At 29.7% G+C, this 18,733-nt stretch overlaps 2 protein-coding genes across 2 annotated transcripts; one reads left to right on the top strand and one right to left on the bottom strand.

The window, feature by feature from the left end:
* Positions 1 to 330: 330 nt before the first annotated feature.
* On the top strand, positions 331 to 8,655 carry LOC101495712 (calmodulin-lysine N-methyltransferase). The gene is made up of 7 exons (XM_004509310.4): positions 331 to 491; positions 575 to 755; positions 1,744 to 1,823; positions 5,120 to 5,180; positions 5,287 to 5,402; positions 6,160 to 6,292; positions 6,760 to 8,655. The coding sequence occupies exons 1-7, from the start codon at positions 401 to 403 to the stop codon at positions 7,043 to 7,045; spliced, it is 948 nt and encodes a 315-aa protein (XP_004509367.1). The 5' UTR covers positions 331 to 400; the 3' UTR covers positions 7,046 to 8,655.
* A 7,027-nt stretch (positions 8,656 to 15,682) lies between these two features.
* Positions 15,683 to 17,562, bottom strand: LOC101495175 (thaumatin-like protein 1). The gene is made up of 4 exons (XM_004509308.4): positions 17,404 to 17,562; positions 16,864 to 17,241; positions 16,312 to 16,600; positions 15,683 to 16,076 (listed from the first exon to the last, which is right to left on the bottom strand). The coding sequence occupies exons 1-4, from the start codon at positions 17,474 to 17,476 to the stop codon at positions 15,899 to 15,901; spliced, it is 918 nt and encodes a 305-aa protein (XP_004509365.1). The 5' UTR covers positions 17,477 to 17,562; the 3' UTR covers positions 15,683 to 15,898.
* Between the last annotated feature and the right edge of the window lie 1,171 nt (positions 17,563 to 18,733).

The following is an 18,733-nucleotide window of genomic DNA, read 5'->3' as shown; positions in this document are numbered from 1 at the left end:
CTGCATTTCCGAGTTTCTTCTGGGTTTGGAAACAGTTCGAAAAACGATAAAGATGAAAAGAAACCCAGAAACAACATTGTAAACACACATAAACAACAACATTGTTGGTTACTTGAATGAAGATGATGAAAATGTTGAAGAAGATGAAGATGATGAGATGATGAAGAAGAGGATGAAGATGAGGAAGGTGATTGAAGATGATGAGTAAGAAAATGAAGTTAGGTTAATGAAGAAGATGAAGAATGAAATAGAAAGGGAAGAGCACCTTGGGTTTCAAAAAAAAAATTAGGGGTGTGGGTAGTAATTTAGGGGGTGTGGGTAGTAATTTAGGGGGTGTAGGTAGCAAAATTGGTAAGATAGTATATGCCTGGGTCAGCGAAATCAAAGCCAAAGAGTGGACATGGAAAACAGAACGAACGAGAAAGCTTCATCTTTAAGATGGAAAATTCTTCGTCAAGCTCTTCTCTCTAAACCCTCTCCTCCAAACTCAGGTAATTTCATTTCATTTCCACAAACACTTTTAATTGCCAAAATGCTTCTATTGAATCTTCTTTTCCGCCCCAAATATTTTCAGACGAGCAATCTCAAATTAGTATCAAACGCATTTCAAGAAGAACCACTCATGGATTCAACTTGATACCCTCTCGTGTAGTCGACGGTGAACGCAGTTCAAATAAATGCAACGGTTCTTCCACTAAAGATGCTCGAGTTTGTTACACTTTGCCAATTGTTGGCGCTCCTCAACTGTTTTTGAGGTTAGTTTTGTATTTTTCATTGTTTGGTGTTCACTCTTTAGTCTTTTGTTTAATGTGAAATTGTAATTAAAACTGAAAGCATCTAGCTCCTCTAATTTGCATAACAAATCATAAATACAATCAACCATTGAGTATTATTCCCTTTGAAACAATGTTGTAAAAACCGAACTGGACATAGAATAGGAACGACCTTGGAGTCATGGTTCCACTACATTAGCCCTCTCGGGTTGGGACAAAGTCGCGATTGAACCTCTCAAATAACCGAAAAATTGAAGCATAGATGGTGCCAGTTCGCGGTTCAATCGGTAGACCCATCTTCAGTTTAATTGTTGATATTCTTTACTTTGCTCTTTAAAGTTCTTTAACCTTTGAACCCACAGTTCAGTTTAGAATAGTCAAATTCAAACTGAAAATAGGGAATAGAAAATTAAAAGATAACATGCTTTTGTGAAATGTATGTTTCCTTTTTTCGTTTTTTCTTTTGAAACAGTCAATTTTATGTTAGTATTGTTAGAATTATGCCGAGGGTGGGAATTGAAATCCCTAACCTCCTTATCATTCTGTTCCTTAACTCATCCACCCCACCCACCAAGCCAACCTCATATCCCCTTGTTTTCTATTTTTGTAACATGAAGAAACTGGTGAAAACTATAATTTTTTGCAAAAGAGATTGAAGTTGGTTTTGGGATTCTTTTGTTTGTTCACGTGCTTGTGTGTTTTTCTAGTAATTTATTAATTTTGTAAACCACCTGCATTTTTCAGTAAGCAGAATGCTTGTTATCTAACAAGTAACAACAAACAATTGAAATTAGGAAATGTTTTTTTTCTGGAAAGTAAATTCTGCGAATATAAACACAGACGTTCTGTAAATGGATTGCCTTTCCTATCACCACATCTTTCATTTAGTATATGTAGAAGTAAATGACAATCACATTTCATCAAAGTTTCTGGGTTTAACAATATCTATTGGTATATTTTATTTATGCAGACAAAGAGTTGACAACCATCCTGACCTCAGTGATTTTCAGACATGCAACAGATACAACATTGACAACACTGGGCTTGTCTGTAAGTTTCTTTACCATCCTCCTCACAACTCATAACTGAATCTTATATTTTTTTCTTTTCTAAGCTTATAGGGACCAACAGTATTTGCATAAAATATTATCATCATTGTTGACTCAGACTGTGGCAAAAAATTCATGCTATTATATTGTTAGTGTAGTAGCACAGTTCAGAATAAAGTGACACATGAGCTACAAGCTTTTTATCAAAGTTTTTATTCTTTATTGAAGGGAAGTCTTTCTCTTAGGACTTGAAACAATTGCATTTAATGATATGCTAAATTTGGTGTATTAGGTTGGAGTGCAACCCCACATGTTTTAAGGTCTTTCTGTCTTAGTTGCTGTTTTAGGATTAGGTGATTGGCTTCTATTCTGCGTAAATCACATGGCCTTTTTTAAGGGTTTCCCTAGTAGATATCCAGTGGAATTTGGTTACCTTTGCTCCATTGATTTTTTGTTGTTATTTTTTTGGGTTATGGAGGTTCCTTTTAATTACTTGTCACTTGTTGATAGAAACACAATAGACTGGTAGTTCTGATACCAGTTGATAGAAGCCATAAATTATAACAGAAGCAGAAACAAAACACTGTTTTATTGGACAAAATCAGGCTCATATCAAAAGTAATAATCACCCCTTGGACCAGGATTTCTGGGAAATACAAGAATGCAGCAAAATACCAAGGAAGAAGATAACAGTGACTTCAGGCAGTTACCATCCTGATCTACCATCTCTCTTCCCTTAAGACCCCTTTACAACTGCATCTTATTCTCACTCTATTAATCTTATCTTCCACCTCAGTAGTTGGTTACCCTTGGAAACCTCTCCTTTCTGTTCCTTTTCTTTCTCTTCTTTCATAGACCTCAATTATGTTGGGGTGTTCTACCAGAGACCATATAGAGACTAACGAAGATGATGAATTTACTTTGAAGACTCACCATGAGCAACATATCTGCAATTCTGCACCATTCAGACTCAAAGAAGTTAACATATATTGATTCTATATACCTACAAAGACTAGAAGAATACCAATGATAAATCGAGTGTAACCTAGAAAGGCACATTTGTGAGATTATGGTTAAAACCAGTACACACGAAGACACAAGTGTTAAGAGGGAAAATCCTGATGAGGTATAAGTGTATAACATATAATGGGGGTCACATAATGAGGGTACTTGGCTATCAAGAATAAAGAATGATGTTTGATTAATGAGATAACACGCAGTAAGAACCATATCCCCCTAAAACGAAAAGGAACATTTAAGTGGATTAGTAGTGCAGTTGTTTCAATAAATTGGCGCTTTTGGCATTTAGCAACCCTATTTGTTGAGTGGTATGAACGCATGATATTTGGCGAAGAATGCCATGGGATGCTGCATAAAGCTTTAACAGATTGAGATAAGTAGTCACAAGTATTATCAATGCATAAGGTATGACTGGCAACACTGAACTTTGTTTTCTATCTCACGGTAAAATTGTTGGAAAATAATTTTGACCTGTTTTTCATAAACAATAACCATCTAAAATTTGATTAGTCACAATTGAATGTAAGCAAGTATCTAAACCCCAAAGTTGACGCAGTATGACTAGGAACCCATACATCATAATGGACTAGGAAAAAGGAGACCAATTCCACTATAGATTCAATTAGGAAACAAACTATGTATGTTTTTTGAGTTAACATAACTCACAAGATGGAGTGGAAATGTTGGGCTAGGTTTGTGCTAATTGCTGCAACTTTGTCAGGCTATGATGGCCCAATTCATTTCAGCATGCATTAGAAGGGGGAATCTATGCCATTGCCAATGCCAAGGTAGTCGGTAAGTTGGTAGAGGCCGTTAAGCTTAAACTCTTATCTAATGCCAATCATCTAACCTGAACTTTTATCCTTTAAGAAAATAAAATCTCTAGTGAAAGATGATACAATCAGGATAGCAATTTAAGCGGCTAATAAAAAGTAAATTATTGGAAAACTTGAAACATAGTACAGAATCAACCAAAAGAGAAGGGAGAGGATGGGCACCCATTTAGACTCTGTTTGGGAACCATTAACTAAGGTAACAATGTGAAAATAACCTGATGGAGGGAGTTTAGAGAGAAAGTATTTATTACTAGAGATGTGATTGGTGGCACTATCTTGGACCCGATAATCAAGATGATGATTGGAAATACAAGCAAACAAATTACCGGTGTGTGCAATAGAGGTAGTGGAGCCTAATCCGATGCTCCTCAACCTATTTGAAGATGTGATCATAACCACTCGTGTAGGTTTAGTGGATATGTCATGGGAGGTTTCGAAAGCTATTGCCCATCGTCACAATGGGTACTGCAAAATGCACTGAAGGAAGCGTCAAACAGAAAGAATAAGTATGTGTAGCTTGAACGCGATCCCACGATGCAGTGCACTAAGTGAACCAAAGGAAGATGATCTATGTAGAGGAGTTCACGAAACCAAAGCTCAACTGATGGCTGCCCAGTGCCCGAACAGAGCAGCCACACATGGCTGAAAGTGTCTGCACAAGGGTTAAGGCTGTGACACTATCTGTCTCATGTAGGTGCATCTAACGGTGAGGTTGCTGGACAGCAGCATATGGCGGCCTGGAAACAATCTATCAGTGGCTGGAGCGAACTTTTGGGTTGCTGGAATGAGTTACACGATAGTGGAGACCAAAAACTGTGGAGAAAACACAGTTTCTCGGAGAAAAAAAATTGGCACCAATGGACAGTGGGTACACTGGGAGTCATGGATCAACATCCTGGCTGTTATTAGGCTCTAGATGTCATGTTTAGTGAGAAAGGCAAGTGATGAAATCTGTGTGTTTGACACAACAAAACTTGTCTCTCGTACAGACACCTTGACACCCACACCCAACAAAGATTAACATTATCCTATTTATTATATTTATATGATATTGTATAACCATAATCACCCTATTTGCATTATTGTAACTGAGCTTTATTTCTAATTCTAACTGATTAAAGTTTCTGTAATAGTAATGTAGGTAAGGTTATTCTTTAAAATTTGTTTTATGGCATATTTTATGGCAAATAGAATAAGATTTTATTTGCCATTGAATTTTTTTATTCACTATAGGGAGCATTAGTTTTTTGCCTAAATGTTCTGATGTAAAAAAAGTTTATTTTTGAAATACTTAAATTTAGCTATAGTTAGAACTTAGAAGAAAATGAATCAGATGTCAGTTTCTTGTACATTTTGAATGAAACAACTTAGTTGATCAATTTCTATTCAGGATTTTTTATTTTTACAGTTTGTGCTTATAAATTCATTATTTCCTCTGCAGGTAATTGGCCGTCAGAAGATGTTCTTGCTCATTATTGCTTGTCACATACAGATATATTCAGGTATGAATAACTATTATTTCATTTACCTCATTGTTCGTCTGTGTATTGCTACCATCATTTTGACTGTTATTTTTCTGTGACCTCAGACTGGTATGATTTCTTTTAGGTCTAAAAAAGTTATTGAACTTGGTTCTGGATATGGCTTGGCTGGATTTGTTATTGCAGCTGTTACTGAGGCATCGGAGGTAGTAATCTCAGATGGAAATCCACAAGTAGTTGATTGTATCCTTTTGCTGTAGTTATTGATGATAATAATATTTCTTAATTTCTGATGTGAGATAATTAACCATGTTGCAAGAATTCAATACTTTTTTTTTCTTCCATAAATGGATCTAAGGAAGAAAAAATAATGTCTTCTGGGTATAAATTTCAACAAATTTCATTTCTTTCCCTTTGTACTTTTCGTGATAAACATGAAACAACTGGATTAGAATTTGGCGACCACCTATTAAACTATTATTCACAGTGGAGGTTAGGTGCCTTATATGTGTAAAATCTAATTTTATAGTACCTGTTGATGCCATCATTACTTAAAAGACCACTAAAAAACTTACGTTAGTCATTACAAACGAAAATTGGTGTTGTTTAATCTTGTCTCATATATGTATGAATGTATGTGTGTGTGTGTGCAGATAGATTGATTCATAGATTGGTTATATGTAAGTCTAATCTTGACAGTCCATATAGAGTTGTACAATCAGGATATGTTGTCTTTTTCTTTTTTGATTAAAAAATAACAAATGTAGTCAGTTGGTATTAATCCCTGCTTGTGTGCTATAGCTTCTTTTAAACTGCTTATGGGGTGTACACTGTTTTACCTGTTTAACATTTGTCACTTTGTAATGTACTTCATGGGGGAGATTTCTCTTCCCAATGTAATCAACACAGTATCTAAGGGTCTGTTTTTCTTCTTCTTAAGTTTTTATGGAATATTATCCCTTTTGAGAATATGCTTCATTAAATATTCCATGACAATCAGATACTCAGCGTAACATTGAAGCTAACTCTGGAGCATTTGGGGATACAGTTGTGAAGTCTATGACGCTTCACTGGAATCAGGAACATACTTCTAGTGTTGCAGACACTTTTGATATCATTGTTGCAAGTGATTGGTAAGATCTTTATTTGAATTCTCAATTGTTCTATGTTTTGCATACTTTTCCAACTTAGATGAAAATCTGATTTGCAACTCTAGTGACATAGCTGTAAGCCTGTAACTTCTTACTTACTGGAAGATCTTATTTCATGCCAATAGTATTTTCTATTAATAACTTTGATAAATATAAGTGTCAAAGTTACTTAGATGAACAAATTTTCGTATTCATGTTATGGTTGGTCTACAAAGTTACTTTTTCTGTTTCCTTTGGTTAACTTTTTAGAAGATGCAAATTTTAAAGTTGGATATGTTCAGATAACTAAAATTATTTCCATGTTGAATATGCTATTGAAAAAAGGCAAACTTATATTATATCCACAATGAATCAGCAGATTCACACGCATGCAGCTTGACTTTCCTTTTGTTTCAGTCTTTATGCTAATCTTATCTTTATATGAAGACATTGAATGGCTACTTTGACAGCACTTTCTTTAAGGATTTCCACAGAGACCTTGCTCGAATTGTCAAACACTTGTTATCAAAAAAAGAATCTTCTGAGGCTATATTTTTAAGTCCGAAAAGAGGCAACTCATTGGACCTGTTCTTGGAGGTGGCTAAAGAACATGGCTTGCATTTCAGTGTAACAGAGAACTATGACAAAGAAGTCTGGAAACGTCATGAGGGGTTCTTGAATGGTGCAGATAGAGACTCTTGGCCCAATTATGAGACAGGTCACTGCTATCCACTCTTAATCAGAATCACCCTTTGAACTTTCTTCCAGACATTCTGCCTGTGACCTTTCATTGGTTGACTCTTGTTAAAGATAAGTAGAAATCTATTCCTCCAACACAGTAAATGTCTAGTGCAGTTACTTATCAATTGCACGCGCTTATGTAATGATTTGTTGGGGTCACATCTTCAATAGACAGTACTAATCTCATCGACGAATGCTCAAATGAATGTGAGGCAGATGTGTCGATTCACCTCAAAAGTGAAGATCATAATATCTGTCACAAAAGTACCCAGGATTATCAAAAACTTTTTTTAGCCCACTTGGTCTTTATGACCTGAAAGAAAGGAGAAAAAAGAAAGAAAAAAAAAGTAATTGATATTTCTGCTGCTTCTGCATGTGGTATAATTAATAAATTATTAATAGTGATTAAAATGCTTGCACAAGTGTGTCCTGTTTATAATTAAAAAATGACAGGTTAGATGAATCATGTATGGATTGGATTGGCTGTGGTTTTATTATTGTGACGGTTGCTTTGATTTGCTAATGGTTTTGCACTGCTACTTTTGACAAAAAAAGTTTTCCTTATCTTCATTTAAGCATCATAGTTAAAGTATAAAGCTTTTAGAAGAGCAGTACATTGAGTAAACAAAGCAACTCTGATTGGGATGAAGCTGTAATGTGTCAAAAGATATAGCATTTAGTTCAATTAAACTAGAATTTTATGCAAGTGGAAGATTGATGCTTTTTTCTTGTATCTATTCTTAATAGTAATGAGATGTGCTTTGTTTTGGAATGAAATTATGTATGGACATGGCTTAGGATTCTTAGCTATTACGGAAGCAACTATTAGCATTAATTTTCATATGTTGCTTTGTCTATTGGACTTGTCTGAATGTCTCCTTGTACCCTTCTCAAATTTTCTCACCTCCTTTTTTTCTAAAAAGGGATGGTCTAGTAGTGTCTCGTAGAAAAGGTTGGGGGCCAGAGACAAGCCTAAGACAGTTCATGCTTGGTTATAATAGTATATACTAATACTAAATAAATGGGTGCTTTTATCCCCATCTTGTATGAAAGTATACTTTTGAATGACATAAAAACTGTATTTATTGAGAAGTACTATGGTCATAAATATAAGCAAAAATAATATGTATTTGACTCAATTTAGATCAAATACGTTGACTTTTGCTTATATTTATTACTAAAGAGTATACTTCCTAAGTAATTTTAGGGTGAAAAAAGCACTCAAATTAAAAAGTTCAGATTTATTGAAAGGGTTCTCGCACCCCTCAAAATCCCCCAAAGGCTATGTTCGACAATATTACACAATTGGCTTTGACGGAGTTTTCTATCCAAGAAGCATGTCCACCACTGAATATTTCATGCATATAAAACTGAAAGTGCCTCAATTTGATATCAAGTAACTATAAACGATCAACAACCTATTAGTTTTGAACTTTAGGATTGTTATACTTTCATGATTATTACAATTACAATAAAATATTCATGATGCATATAAACATGAAAGTGACTGATCTAAGTTTGATATTAAGAAGCTGTTAACTATCAACGATCTGTCGGTCTTTTTTTTCTTTTTTATAGAACAATTATGTTTTCATGATTATTAATATGAAAATATTGTCCACAAATCAGGGTAAAATATTGTGCTTCTATGTAAATGTTGTTGTTTATGTATCTGTGATATCTTATCTTGGTTATATTTTATATTGAATTTTCAAGAATTCATCATATATTTTACATGTATATTGTACCAATGCCGTATAAAGTATAACTAGGATTCATAATAGCTATACCCTTCTACACCCTCACTTTGATTCCCTTCATATTCTCCCCCTTATTCCCACTTTGATCTATTAAATCCATTCCCTACTATTATCCTAATCCAAATACAAAGTTGAGAATTGGAATGCATTGATAGGTTTATCATAATACTTGGTTTTCGCACCTACTCAAATCTAGGTATTACTTAATCTTGTCTTCAGGGAAGATCACTAATGTTGTCATGGGAAGAGTTAAAACTCTAGTTCTGCATAAATACTATATAATTTAAGCTTCAGTTGAAGATTTTCATTTTCAATCTCATTTTTTAACTACACACAGTTGCAATTTTTATTGAAACAATTCCAACTAATGGCGATGCACCAATATTATACGTTGCACAAGTTCTCTAACTAGTATAGCTACAACTAACACATCGAGTTAAGTTAAAACCCAAAATAAAAACCAAAAGGAGAGTAATGTCTTCCTAGCAATAAAGTCCGAATAGGATTAAAGGCACCAAAGAGGTAGAAACTAAAAAGGTGATAAAAATCTCGCAAGAGTTAAACGGGCTAATATCTCCTACAACAGCTTAACGGTGAAGCTGCCTTTTGCTGTTATTGCAAATTTTCTTGGAACGGTTAGGCTTTTGTGCTAATTATATATCCTTTGCATGTGCACTGAATAAGTATTGTTTAGTATATTGACCTGTTGGATTTGTTCACATTGCCTTTGGGGTACATAAACAACATTAAGGAAAAGTTGAAGCTGGAAAGTGATAAACAACCAATAAGGATTGGACTTTAATTTGTTATCTTATCTTGGGACCAAAAGTTGCTAGATTTTGATTTCTTTTCTTTTTTTGTACTATACTTTGTTCATGTTCTTTCTTTGTATCTCAAACCCCATTTTAGTGAAAGATGGTTCACTCCCATCCATATTTACTACTGGATGGCAATTTGGGTTACCCTCGTTTGATTCAAAAATTAATTTTAAATGAATAGAATTTGTATTTTTTTAATAAAAAAAACTGGGTTAAATGTATGATTTATGTTTCAATATATATATATATATATGCGTCGATTTGTTTTTGGATATATATACATAAAAGGTAGTTGAACAACAAATTTAAGTGAAAAAATCACATTTTAATTTAAAAACTATAAATTTTAACTTTAAATTAGAATCAATTTTAGAAGTAAAATAATTATACTAAAAAACAATCGAACATGTCAAAATTAATTTTACAATTTTAAATTTTATTTTGACTCATTTAAAAATAGAACCCAACATGTGATGTAAAAAATGTTCCAACACAGAATAGAAAAAGCCCACAAACTATAGCATCTCTCAACTATATATGTCTCTCATCTCATGTATGCTATTCACATATAGAGCATGATAGCTAAGCTTTTGAATGTTTAGTGATGGTGTTGAAATGTGCTATGGTGAAAATGTTTGAATAGAAATTGATTTTGGATTAATATTAATTTGTAAATTTAATTTTAATTAAAGTTAACTTAAATAAAAATTAATTTATATTTGAATATATTTACATAAAAATTTGTTAAATAATAAATTTCAGAGTAATTCAAAATTAATTATAGAAGTAAAAACTCTAAATTCTAACTTTCAATTAGAATTAATTTTGAAGTGATTCACACTCACTCTTTGACAATTATAAAATATTATTTTATAGTCCCTACTTTTAAAAATAAAAAGAATAAAATCACACATTCTCTTACCATCCTCATCCAAGTATTTTTTCTTTGCCACTTTATTTCGTCTTTCTATTCATCATCTTGCAAATATAATTCCTCTTAGCTCTTATCTCCGCTCTCACTCTCTTTAAATTTTAAAATTTACATGATTTGAATGCTTGAAAGTGGGTTTTATTTATTTATTTATTATTATATTCTTTTTTTAAAACACTGAACAATATACCTTACATTGAAATTTATATAATAAAATGTTCTACTTTTTTGGAACTTCAAGAGGTTGTATCTCCCCTATGCAATCACCTGAATGATGATTTTTTTTCTTCTAATAGGAGCTTATATCCTGGCGATTATCTATTAAAAAAATTAAATAAAAAATTAAGAGTAAAAAATTATTTGTCATGTGATCGCATTCTCATAATACGACATCTTAAAAATAAAAATAAAAAACATTTTAATATATATATTTTAATGTAAAATATAATAGTTAGTTAGTTTTTTATTTATTTAAAAAGAATGAGATATATACATATTAAAAAACTTGAAAGTGGATCATAGATCTTGTTTGAAAGTTAATGCATGGCTGAGAGGAATTAAATAATATTGGTGTCCAAATTCAAGTCTTTGAGACTCTCTTGCAAGTACTTGACCTTTCTTGACCTACAAAATGTGACTCAGTTAAGTTAATTAAGTATATATATGCTCTAATTTTAAATGAGTTTAATTTTTTTTTATTGTTGTCTATTTAATTTATCATCTGCTTGCAATTGTAGAAATTATTTAGTCATAGTACTTTTAGTATAATAATAATTTGTTAAGCTATGTCATTATGTTTTTTAAAAGAAGACGCAATTTAATTTAGTATTTTTTTCTTTATATTTTATAATTTTTGATTGTAACAAATATATATTTTTAATTATATTTAATTTTTTTTCTTAAAGACATTTATGTCATTTGATTAATACACATTATTTTTTTTATAATTTCTTTTGATTTTCTTTTATATCATACTATTAAATAATCAACTTATTTTTTATTTTTTTTTCATTTCCATCGTTAATCAAACAAAGCGTCAAGAAAGTAGTAATTACGTTATTCTGATTTAATTTTTTCGTAGCCTAAAAATTATCTTTATTTTTTATATAAAATAAATTTGAATCTCAAAATTTTTCTGAAAGACTAAAATTGATTTTTCATCTTTTTAAAATCATCTTGCTAATGTGTATTAATTCATTTTTTTAAATCATTTTGCTGCGTATTATTGATGGCTAAGTGATGTTAGAAATGTTGAGTAAATTGGTTGAGCAAGAGTTATTGATTGTTATTATATATTATTTTAATCTCTCTTTTTTTATAGCTATTGCATTTCCACCTCACTATACAAAAACAACAAGAATAATGTAACTTCTTTAATTTTGAAAAATTTGAAAAATACAAGGACTCGGTTGTTTTTATTTATTTATTTATTTATTTATTAATTTTAAATTAAAGTATTTACATAAAAAATAATAAAAATGAGTTCTAAAGGGTTAATTTGCGGAGAAAAATAAAATAAAGATCAAATTAAGAAAACTTATTTTGCCTAAAATATATATAATATATATATATATATAAAGTTTTTTTTTTGTCTATTAAATAAACTATTAAAAAATATAAACAAATATTGATGATTAGAATTCATAGTTATAAATTTTAGATTTATATTAAAGGCTAAATTACATTCGTGGTCTCTTAACTTAATTTCAGGTAACGTTTTAGTCTTTTATCTTTTTTTTCCCGACTTGGTCCTTTATTTTAATTTTAAGTGACAATTTAATATTTTATGTTTTAAAATTTCGACAATGATATCCTTTTTTATACAAAAATTCAAAAAAAAAAATCAATCAAAACTCATAAAATTAATTATATTCTTCAATATAATACAAATTTCATCAAATTCGTAACGCAAATCTTCAAATAAACTCATATTTTCATACTTTATTTAATATTGTTAGGAATAAATGACTAAATCGAAAAGAAAAAAAAAAGATAAATGACTAAAACTTTGCTTGAAATTAAGTTAAGGGACCACGGATGTAATTTAGCATATATTAAATTTTATGTGTTTAATATTGATATATTATATCAATAAAATAATAATAATAATAAATTAATAAAATCTATCTTTTATGAGCTAACTCATTAGAAAGTTACGTATGAAATAAACTGATTTTCATCCATACACACATACAGAGGCATGATCAATTGATACTAGATCTCAAACTTAAAATATGACATCTATAATAAATTTTTATCTCATAATTATATTACAAAATTCACCATTACATCAAAAATTATTATAACATAAATTACGTCTATGAAATTTGATATTAATTTAAAATAATTTGATTTATCAACAAATACATCAATATTAATATCTTATAAATTTTTATTAAACTAATTAATTTTGATATATCTAATTGATATATCAAATAATTTTATATTAATATCATATTTTATAGATATATTTATGTGAGTATAATTTTTAATCAAATGATGAATTTTATAAAATAAATATGCAATAAAGAATTATCAAATGTGTCACAATATTAAGTTTGACATATATATATATATATATATATATATATATGAGAGAAAATAAATTTATGTTTCTCAATGATAAATTAACAAGGGTATTTTTGAGAAAAAAATTGCTAATGCTTGTGAAATTTTGAAAATGGTCTTATAGTTAGAGACAATGAAATCTCAAACGTGAATTATATATTGGATTTAATTTATATCAATTATTAATATAAAAAATTTGAATCACTAAAAATATTTAATTTTAATTATAATTATTTTTAAAATTACACCTAAAAGTAATTAATTGTAATTTGTGAACAAGATAAGACATTTTACCAATTATACATAGAAATTAAACTGTTATGAAACAGTGACAGAATGAGCAGTAATTATTTATCGATTCGACCAATCAAAAAATACAAAAACAACCACCCTTATCATATTAAATTTTTACTTCAATTTCTCAACTTTTTCCTTTTCGTCACTTAACTTTTGCTCGCACTAAAAACAACGTGGATTACTTCGTAATGACATTTACAAAAAGGTTTGAAAATACCTTATTCTAGCAATTTGTCTGTGATTATCGTAAAGACAACGAAGATTAACTTTTTCTAGAAAAATGGATTAATCAACCCAACAGTCAATGGCAAAGTTTAAAAGCATGATTTATCTCAAAAAATAAAAGTTTTAAAAGCATGATTCTAAACCAACAAGAAATATCTAATTAATAAATATCTTATATCTCCCGAGCTTGTCACAATTTTGCATTGAGGTGTATTCATTGTTTAATCATATTTCATTTCTTTCAAAATATAAATAAAAATTAATCAAAAAATTAATTAATTTTTTATTAATTTTTATTTATATTTAAAAAAAAATAAAGTAATAAATATAAATTTATTAAATATTTAATGACAACTTTTTGCGTTGTGGGAAGTATTAGCAGGTTATCAGTGACCAATTTTTTTTTTATTTTTTTTTTAAATAATATTTAATTGTTTAGTGTATTTAGCATATTTTCATCATACGGTTTCATCATTCAAGGTATTATATATAAAGATTTATAGAGTGATCGAGCTGAAATGATTTACGAGTTTAAATGAAGATTAAATTGATCAAAAATATTTGAATTCAATTTTGATAAGAGAATTATTTTTATTAAGCTTTATTTATTTCATAGTCAAAATTTCAAATTATCAAGACTCTTAATTAGTCTTGAAAAATTAAGGGTTAAGACAAAATAAAACATTCATTACACATCAATTGAGTCAAATCGCTACATTGCTATTTTTTCTTCTATATAAAGTGTTCTATTATTAGAAGCTTGAGAGATTCATTACTCTATCATCAAAATATAGAAATTTCTCTTAATATTTTTTTAAAGAATTGAATTTAAAATAACATATTTGACTTATATTTGTTCTACTTTAGACAATGACCCATGATTTTTCGTTTCTCTTATTAATTTTTTTTATTTTTTTATTTATAGATAATAGAGTCTTCTTTCTTATACTTAGTATGTGAAATAGATACTCTTTAAAAAATTGAAAATCACTCTTAATTCCTAATAAGGACGTGGAATAGATATTAATTCCACCATGACCCCACCCATGGCTTTGTATATAGAAAATAAAAGTTTAAAGTTAATATTTATAAAAAAAATTTAATATAATAAAACTAAAATTATTAGATTCTAATAAAATAATAAATAACTATTTTTTTAATTAAAAAGATATTAAATTTTAAAATATATAAAATAAAACAAATGATTATATATAAAAATAAAATAAATAAATAAATGTATATCTTCATTAATATGAGAGGCGGATTTCAACATCTCGCCTCTACCCTAAATTTGGAAAAGGAAAAAAAAAAATTAAAGTCATATTTAATTATATGTCTCATTCATTTAAATGATAATGTTCTTAAAATAAATATATTTATACACCTTTATCATACATTTTTTACAACTCCATTGTTTCTTTCTCATCATATATTTTATCAGATGTCTCACTTTTCTCTAATTTCTTGCTTCCTCGACTTTTTTTTTAGTTCTCCTCAAATAATATTTGTTTGTATTACATTAGAATATTTAGTTCTTAAGTTCTAATTCAATTAGTAAATATTGATATTATTAGGTTGGACATTGCAATTGTGTGAATTAATTATGATAAAATTTATCATCTCTTCTAAGACAAAAAAAATTAAACTATTTAAATTAAGTATAATGATGTACACAATACATGGGTATTTTATTAGTTTTCAATAATAATAATAATAAAAATAAAAAAATAATCTTCAATCTTTATTCTTCTATAATACATTGGAAGATACATGGGTATTTTATTAGTTTTTAATGATAATAATAAAAAAAAAAAAAACAATCTTTATTGTTAAGAAACTTTTATAATACATTAAAAAATTAACATATTTTGTTATTATCAAAATTAAATCATCGATAATTAATAAAATAATATAAATTCTATTTTTTATTATACCATAAAATTTCTCATATTATTCTTTACATATCAATGATTGGAATATTCGTCATTCCTCACGCACTTGGAAATATAAATAAGCCATATATATAAAGAATAAAGAAAAAGTCAAAAACAACTTTAACAAAAATGCTTATAATTAATTCACATAGAATTCAACAATGATAATATATGTTAATTACACCAAGTAGATATTGTTGTTGTCTTGTTGACCCTTTCCTATGTCACAAGGGTATGAGAAAATACAAATGAGACGTGACTCTAACAAACAAACAAAAAAGCTACTAGAAAAATGTAATTTTTACGGAATATAATTTAGAGACGAATTTTGGAGACTAATAGACTAAATAGGAAAGAATGAAAGTGATAGCCACAAAAAAAGTTGACATGGAAGCTGAAAATGGTTGGTTTATTCTTGCGGATGCTCCTGTTGCCATATTGGCTATCCATGAAGTAGTTGCTACAGCTGCCTGTTCAACTGATCCTTGCCCGTTCTTCATTAAAGACATCAAACTACACAACAAACAAAATCCTAAAATCAACATTTTCTTCCATTTTATGTCTTAGTCATAAATAAAGATACAATAGATTGAACGAGAGAGGATAATATAAAAAAAAATGTGATTGATGACGTTGTGATAAAGTTCCACCAATAAATAGAAAGAATAGTTTTAAAACAAAATATGGAGATATAAGCTTGGTTTTAAATACACAAGAGTTTATCTATGAATTGAAAAGATTAATTTACCTTGGAGAAGAAGGACAAAATGTGATAGTATAATCAGCAGCAGTACAAGTAAAAGTGCTTGTAGCATCATCAAATGCATAGCTATAAGACTTAGGACACGCAGATTTAAACATTTGCGAGTACACTGAAGGCGTGCAACTTGAAGGTGAACCAAACACACCACTACAACAATATTCTGGTTTTCCAAACGCACCACACGCGCTCTGACACGCGTCACCATCTTCCACTTTTAACTCCGAAGGACACCTCCGATTAATATCCTCTCCACAACCCGTCATATCACACATACCTTAATTACATAAATTATAAAGTTAATTATATATATATATATAGAAATCATATCTATAAACTTATTTTTTAATACAATTAATCACATTATCTACTATAATTTTGAACATAATTGAAATTAATTATCTATTTGATCGAATTGATCATAATTTTGCATGTTGTCCAAATTGAATTTCCATGAAACACTTTTTGTTATAAATTAGTTATACTATTTAAAAGTTAGTTGTTACTGGCTATAACTAACTAAAACTAATTCTAACCGACCTGAACCGCCGTTAGCTTCTACAATCATCGGAAGGTTGTAACCATCGACGAGGCTAACATCATAGTAATCCGGCGAACCAATTCCCAAAGTGAATTCCGCTAGCGTTGCAGGTGGTGTAGCGCCGTTGCCGTTGCAGTTAATTTCCCCAGAACCGCAGTCACCGGTTGAGCAAGTACCGTGACCGGAGTAATCGAATTTGCAAGCGGTTCTTGCCCAAAATCTACCTGACCAACCGGTTGGTGCTTGAAAAGTTTGTGTGTTTCCTCTTTTGAGTTCGAATCCTGTTGTTCCGATGTCCGGTTTTCCTAAAATTCCTGGCCATATTGTGTGGTCGCATTTGTTGACGAATGTGAATGTTGTCGCTGAAACTGTAACCCCTGCATCAAGTTCAAACAGAGTTTCAAGTTTCGTTGGTTTTGTAAATTAAGAATGCCACAAAAACTATTATTATATATCTTTGACTCATTCAAAATAATCATGTTAGCTTTTGTTTGTATTTTATAAAATAGATGGAAGAGAGTATGTACTAGTATACACACCTGTGAAGACGAGGATAAGTAAGAAAATGAAGAATTGGTTAGAAGAATGTTGGTGATATGAGAATGGAAACATAATTAAAGTTAGTAGATAGTACAAAAATGGGAAGAGAGAGTTTTAGGGAGAAAATTGGTGGTGGGGGAATCTGAATGCTAGCTCGTGCATTGATATATATAGACGCTAAGTAAAATCGGAATGTGAAGTAAAGGTTCCATGATCATGTCAGATACCAATTGTTAGTGTTTTATTATTTGTTTAATTAATTATTTTATTTAGTTGGTGAAGAAAAGAAAAAATCAAGTCAAATCAATGGTCTCACGTTATGTTTTAATATAATTTGTACAAATATCTCTGAGGTGATTTATGTATGTTTAACGAAAGTGATAATTTAAATTTTTTTTTTATGTTTTTGTAAACATTAAAGGTCCTCTAAGTTTCTCTAAATTTTCTTTAAATTTTTATATTTTCAATTTAGTAATTTAAGTTATATTAAAGTACGCATTTAGTCTATTATCTTAATGGTATTAATTATGTGGATAAATATTTATTCTCAAATTTTTAGATGTTATACATGAATCTAAATGGTTATAGAAACAAATTAAGAAATATTCATCAAACACCATTTATAAGTATTGGTGAATATTTCTCGAAAGATTAGTACTAGGGACAACATATTTTTGCACTATTTAGTAGCACTACGCAAAAATGACATTTTATAGCGCGTCTTTTACAGTGTTTATTAAATACAAGCGCTGTTGTAGAATTTTTTAAAAATAACGGAAGATACAACATCGTTTTTTTGACAAGCGCTGTAGAAAAAGCGATGTTGTAGGCTTTTAAAAAATAAGTTAAGGAGGTCTTTTACAAGGCTTTTAAAAAATAAGTTAAGGAGGTCTTTTACAGCGCTATTTCAAAGAACGCTGTAATAGGCTTTTAAAAAATAAGTTAAGGAGGTCTTTTACAGCGCTATTTGAAAGAGTGCTGTAATAAGCTTTTAAAAAATAAGTTAATGAGGTCTTTTACAGTGCTCTTTAAAAGAGCGCTGTAATAGACTTTTAAAAAATAAGTTAAGGAGACCTTTTACAGTGCTCTTTCAAAGAGCGTTGTAGCAGACTTTTAAAAAATAAGTTAAGGAAGCCTTTTACAGCGCTCTTTGAAAGAGCACTGTAATAGGCTTTTAAAAAATAAGTTAAGGAGGTCTTTTACAGTCTAATAGTCTTTTAAAAAAATGCATTTTACAACGCTCTTTCAAAGAGCGCTGTAATAGGCTTTTAAAAAATAAGTTAAGGAGACCTTTTAAAGCGCTCTTTCAAATAGCGTTGTAATAGACTT

Source organism: Cicer arietinum, chromosome 7 (assembly GCF_000331145.2).
Source record: "Cicer arietinum cultivar CDC Frontier isolate Library 1 chromosome 7, Cicar.CDCFrontier_v2.0, whole genome shotgun sequence".
Classification (NCBI taxonomy): Eukaryota; Viridiplantae; Streptophyta; class Magnoliopsida; order Fabales; family Fabaceae; genus Cicer; species Cicer arietinum.
This window is presented reverse-complemented; position numbering and strand designations above follow the sequence as displayed.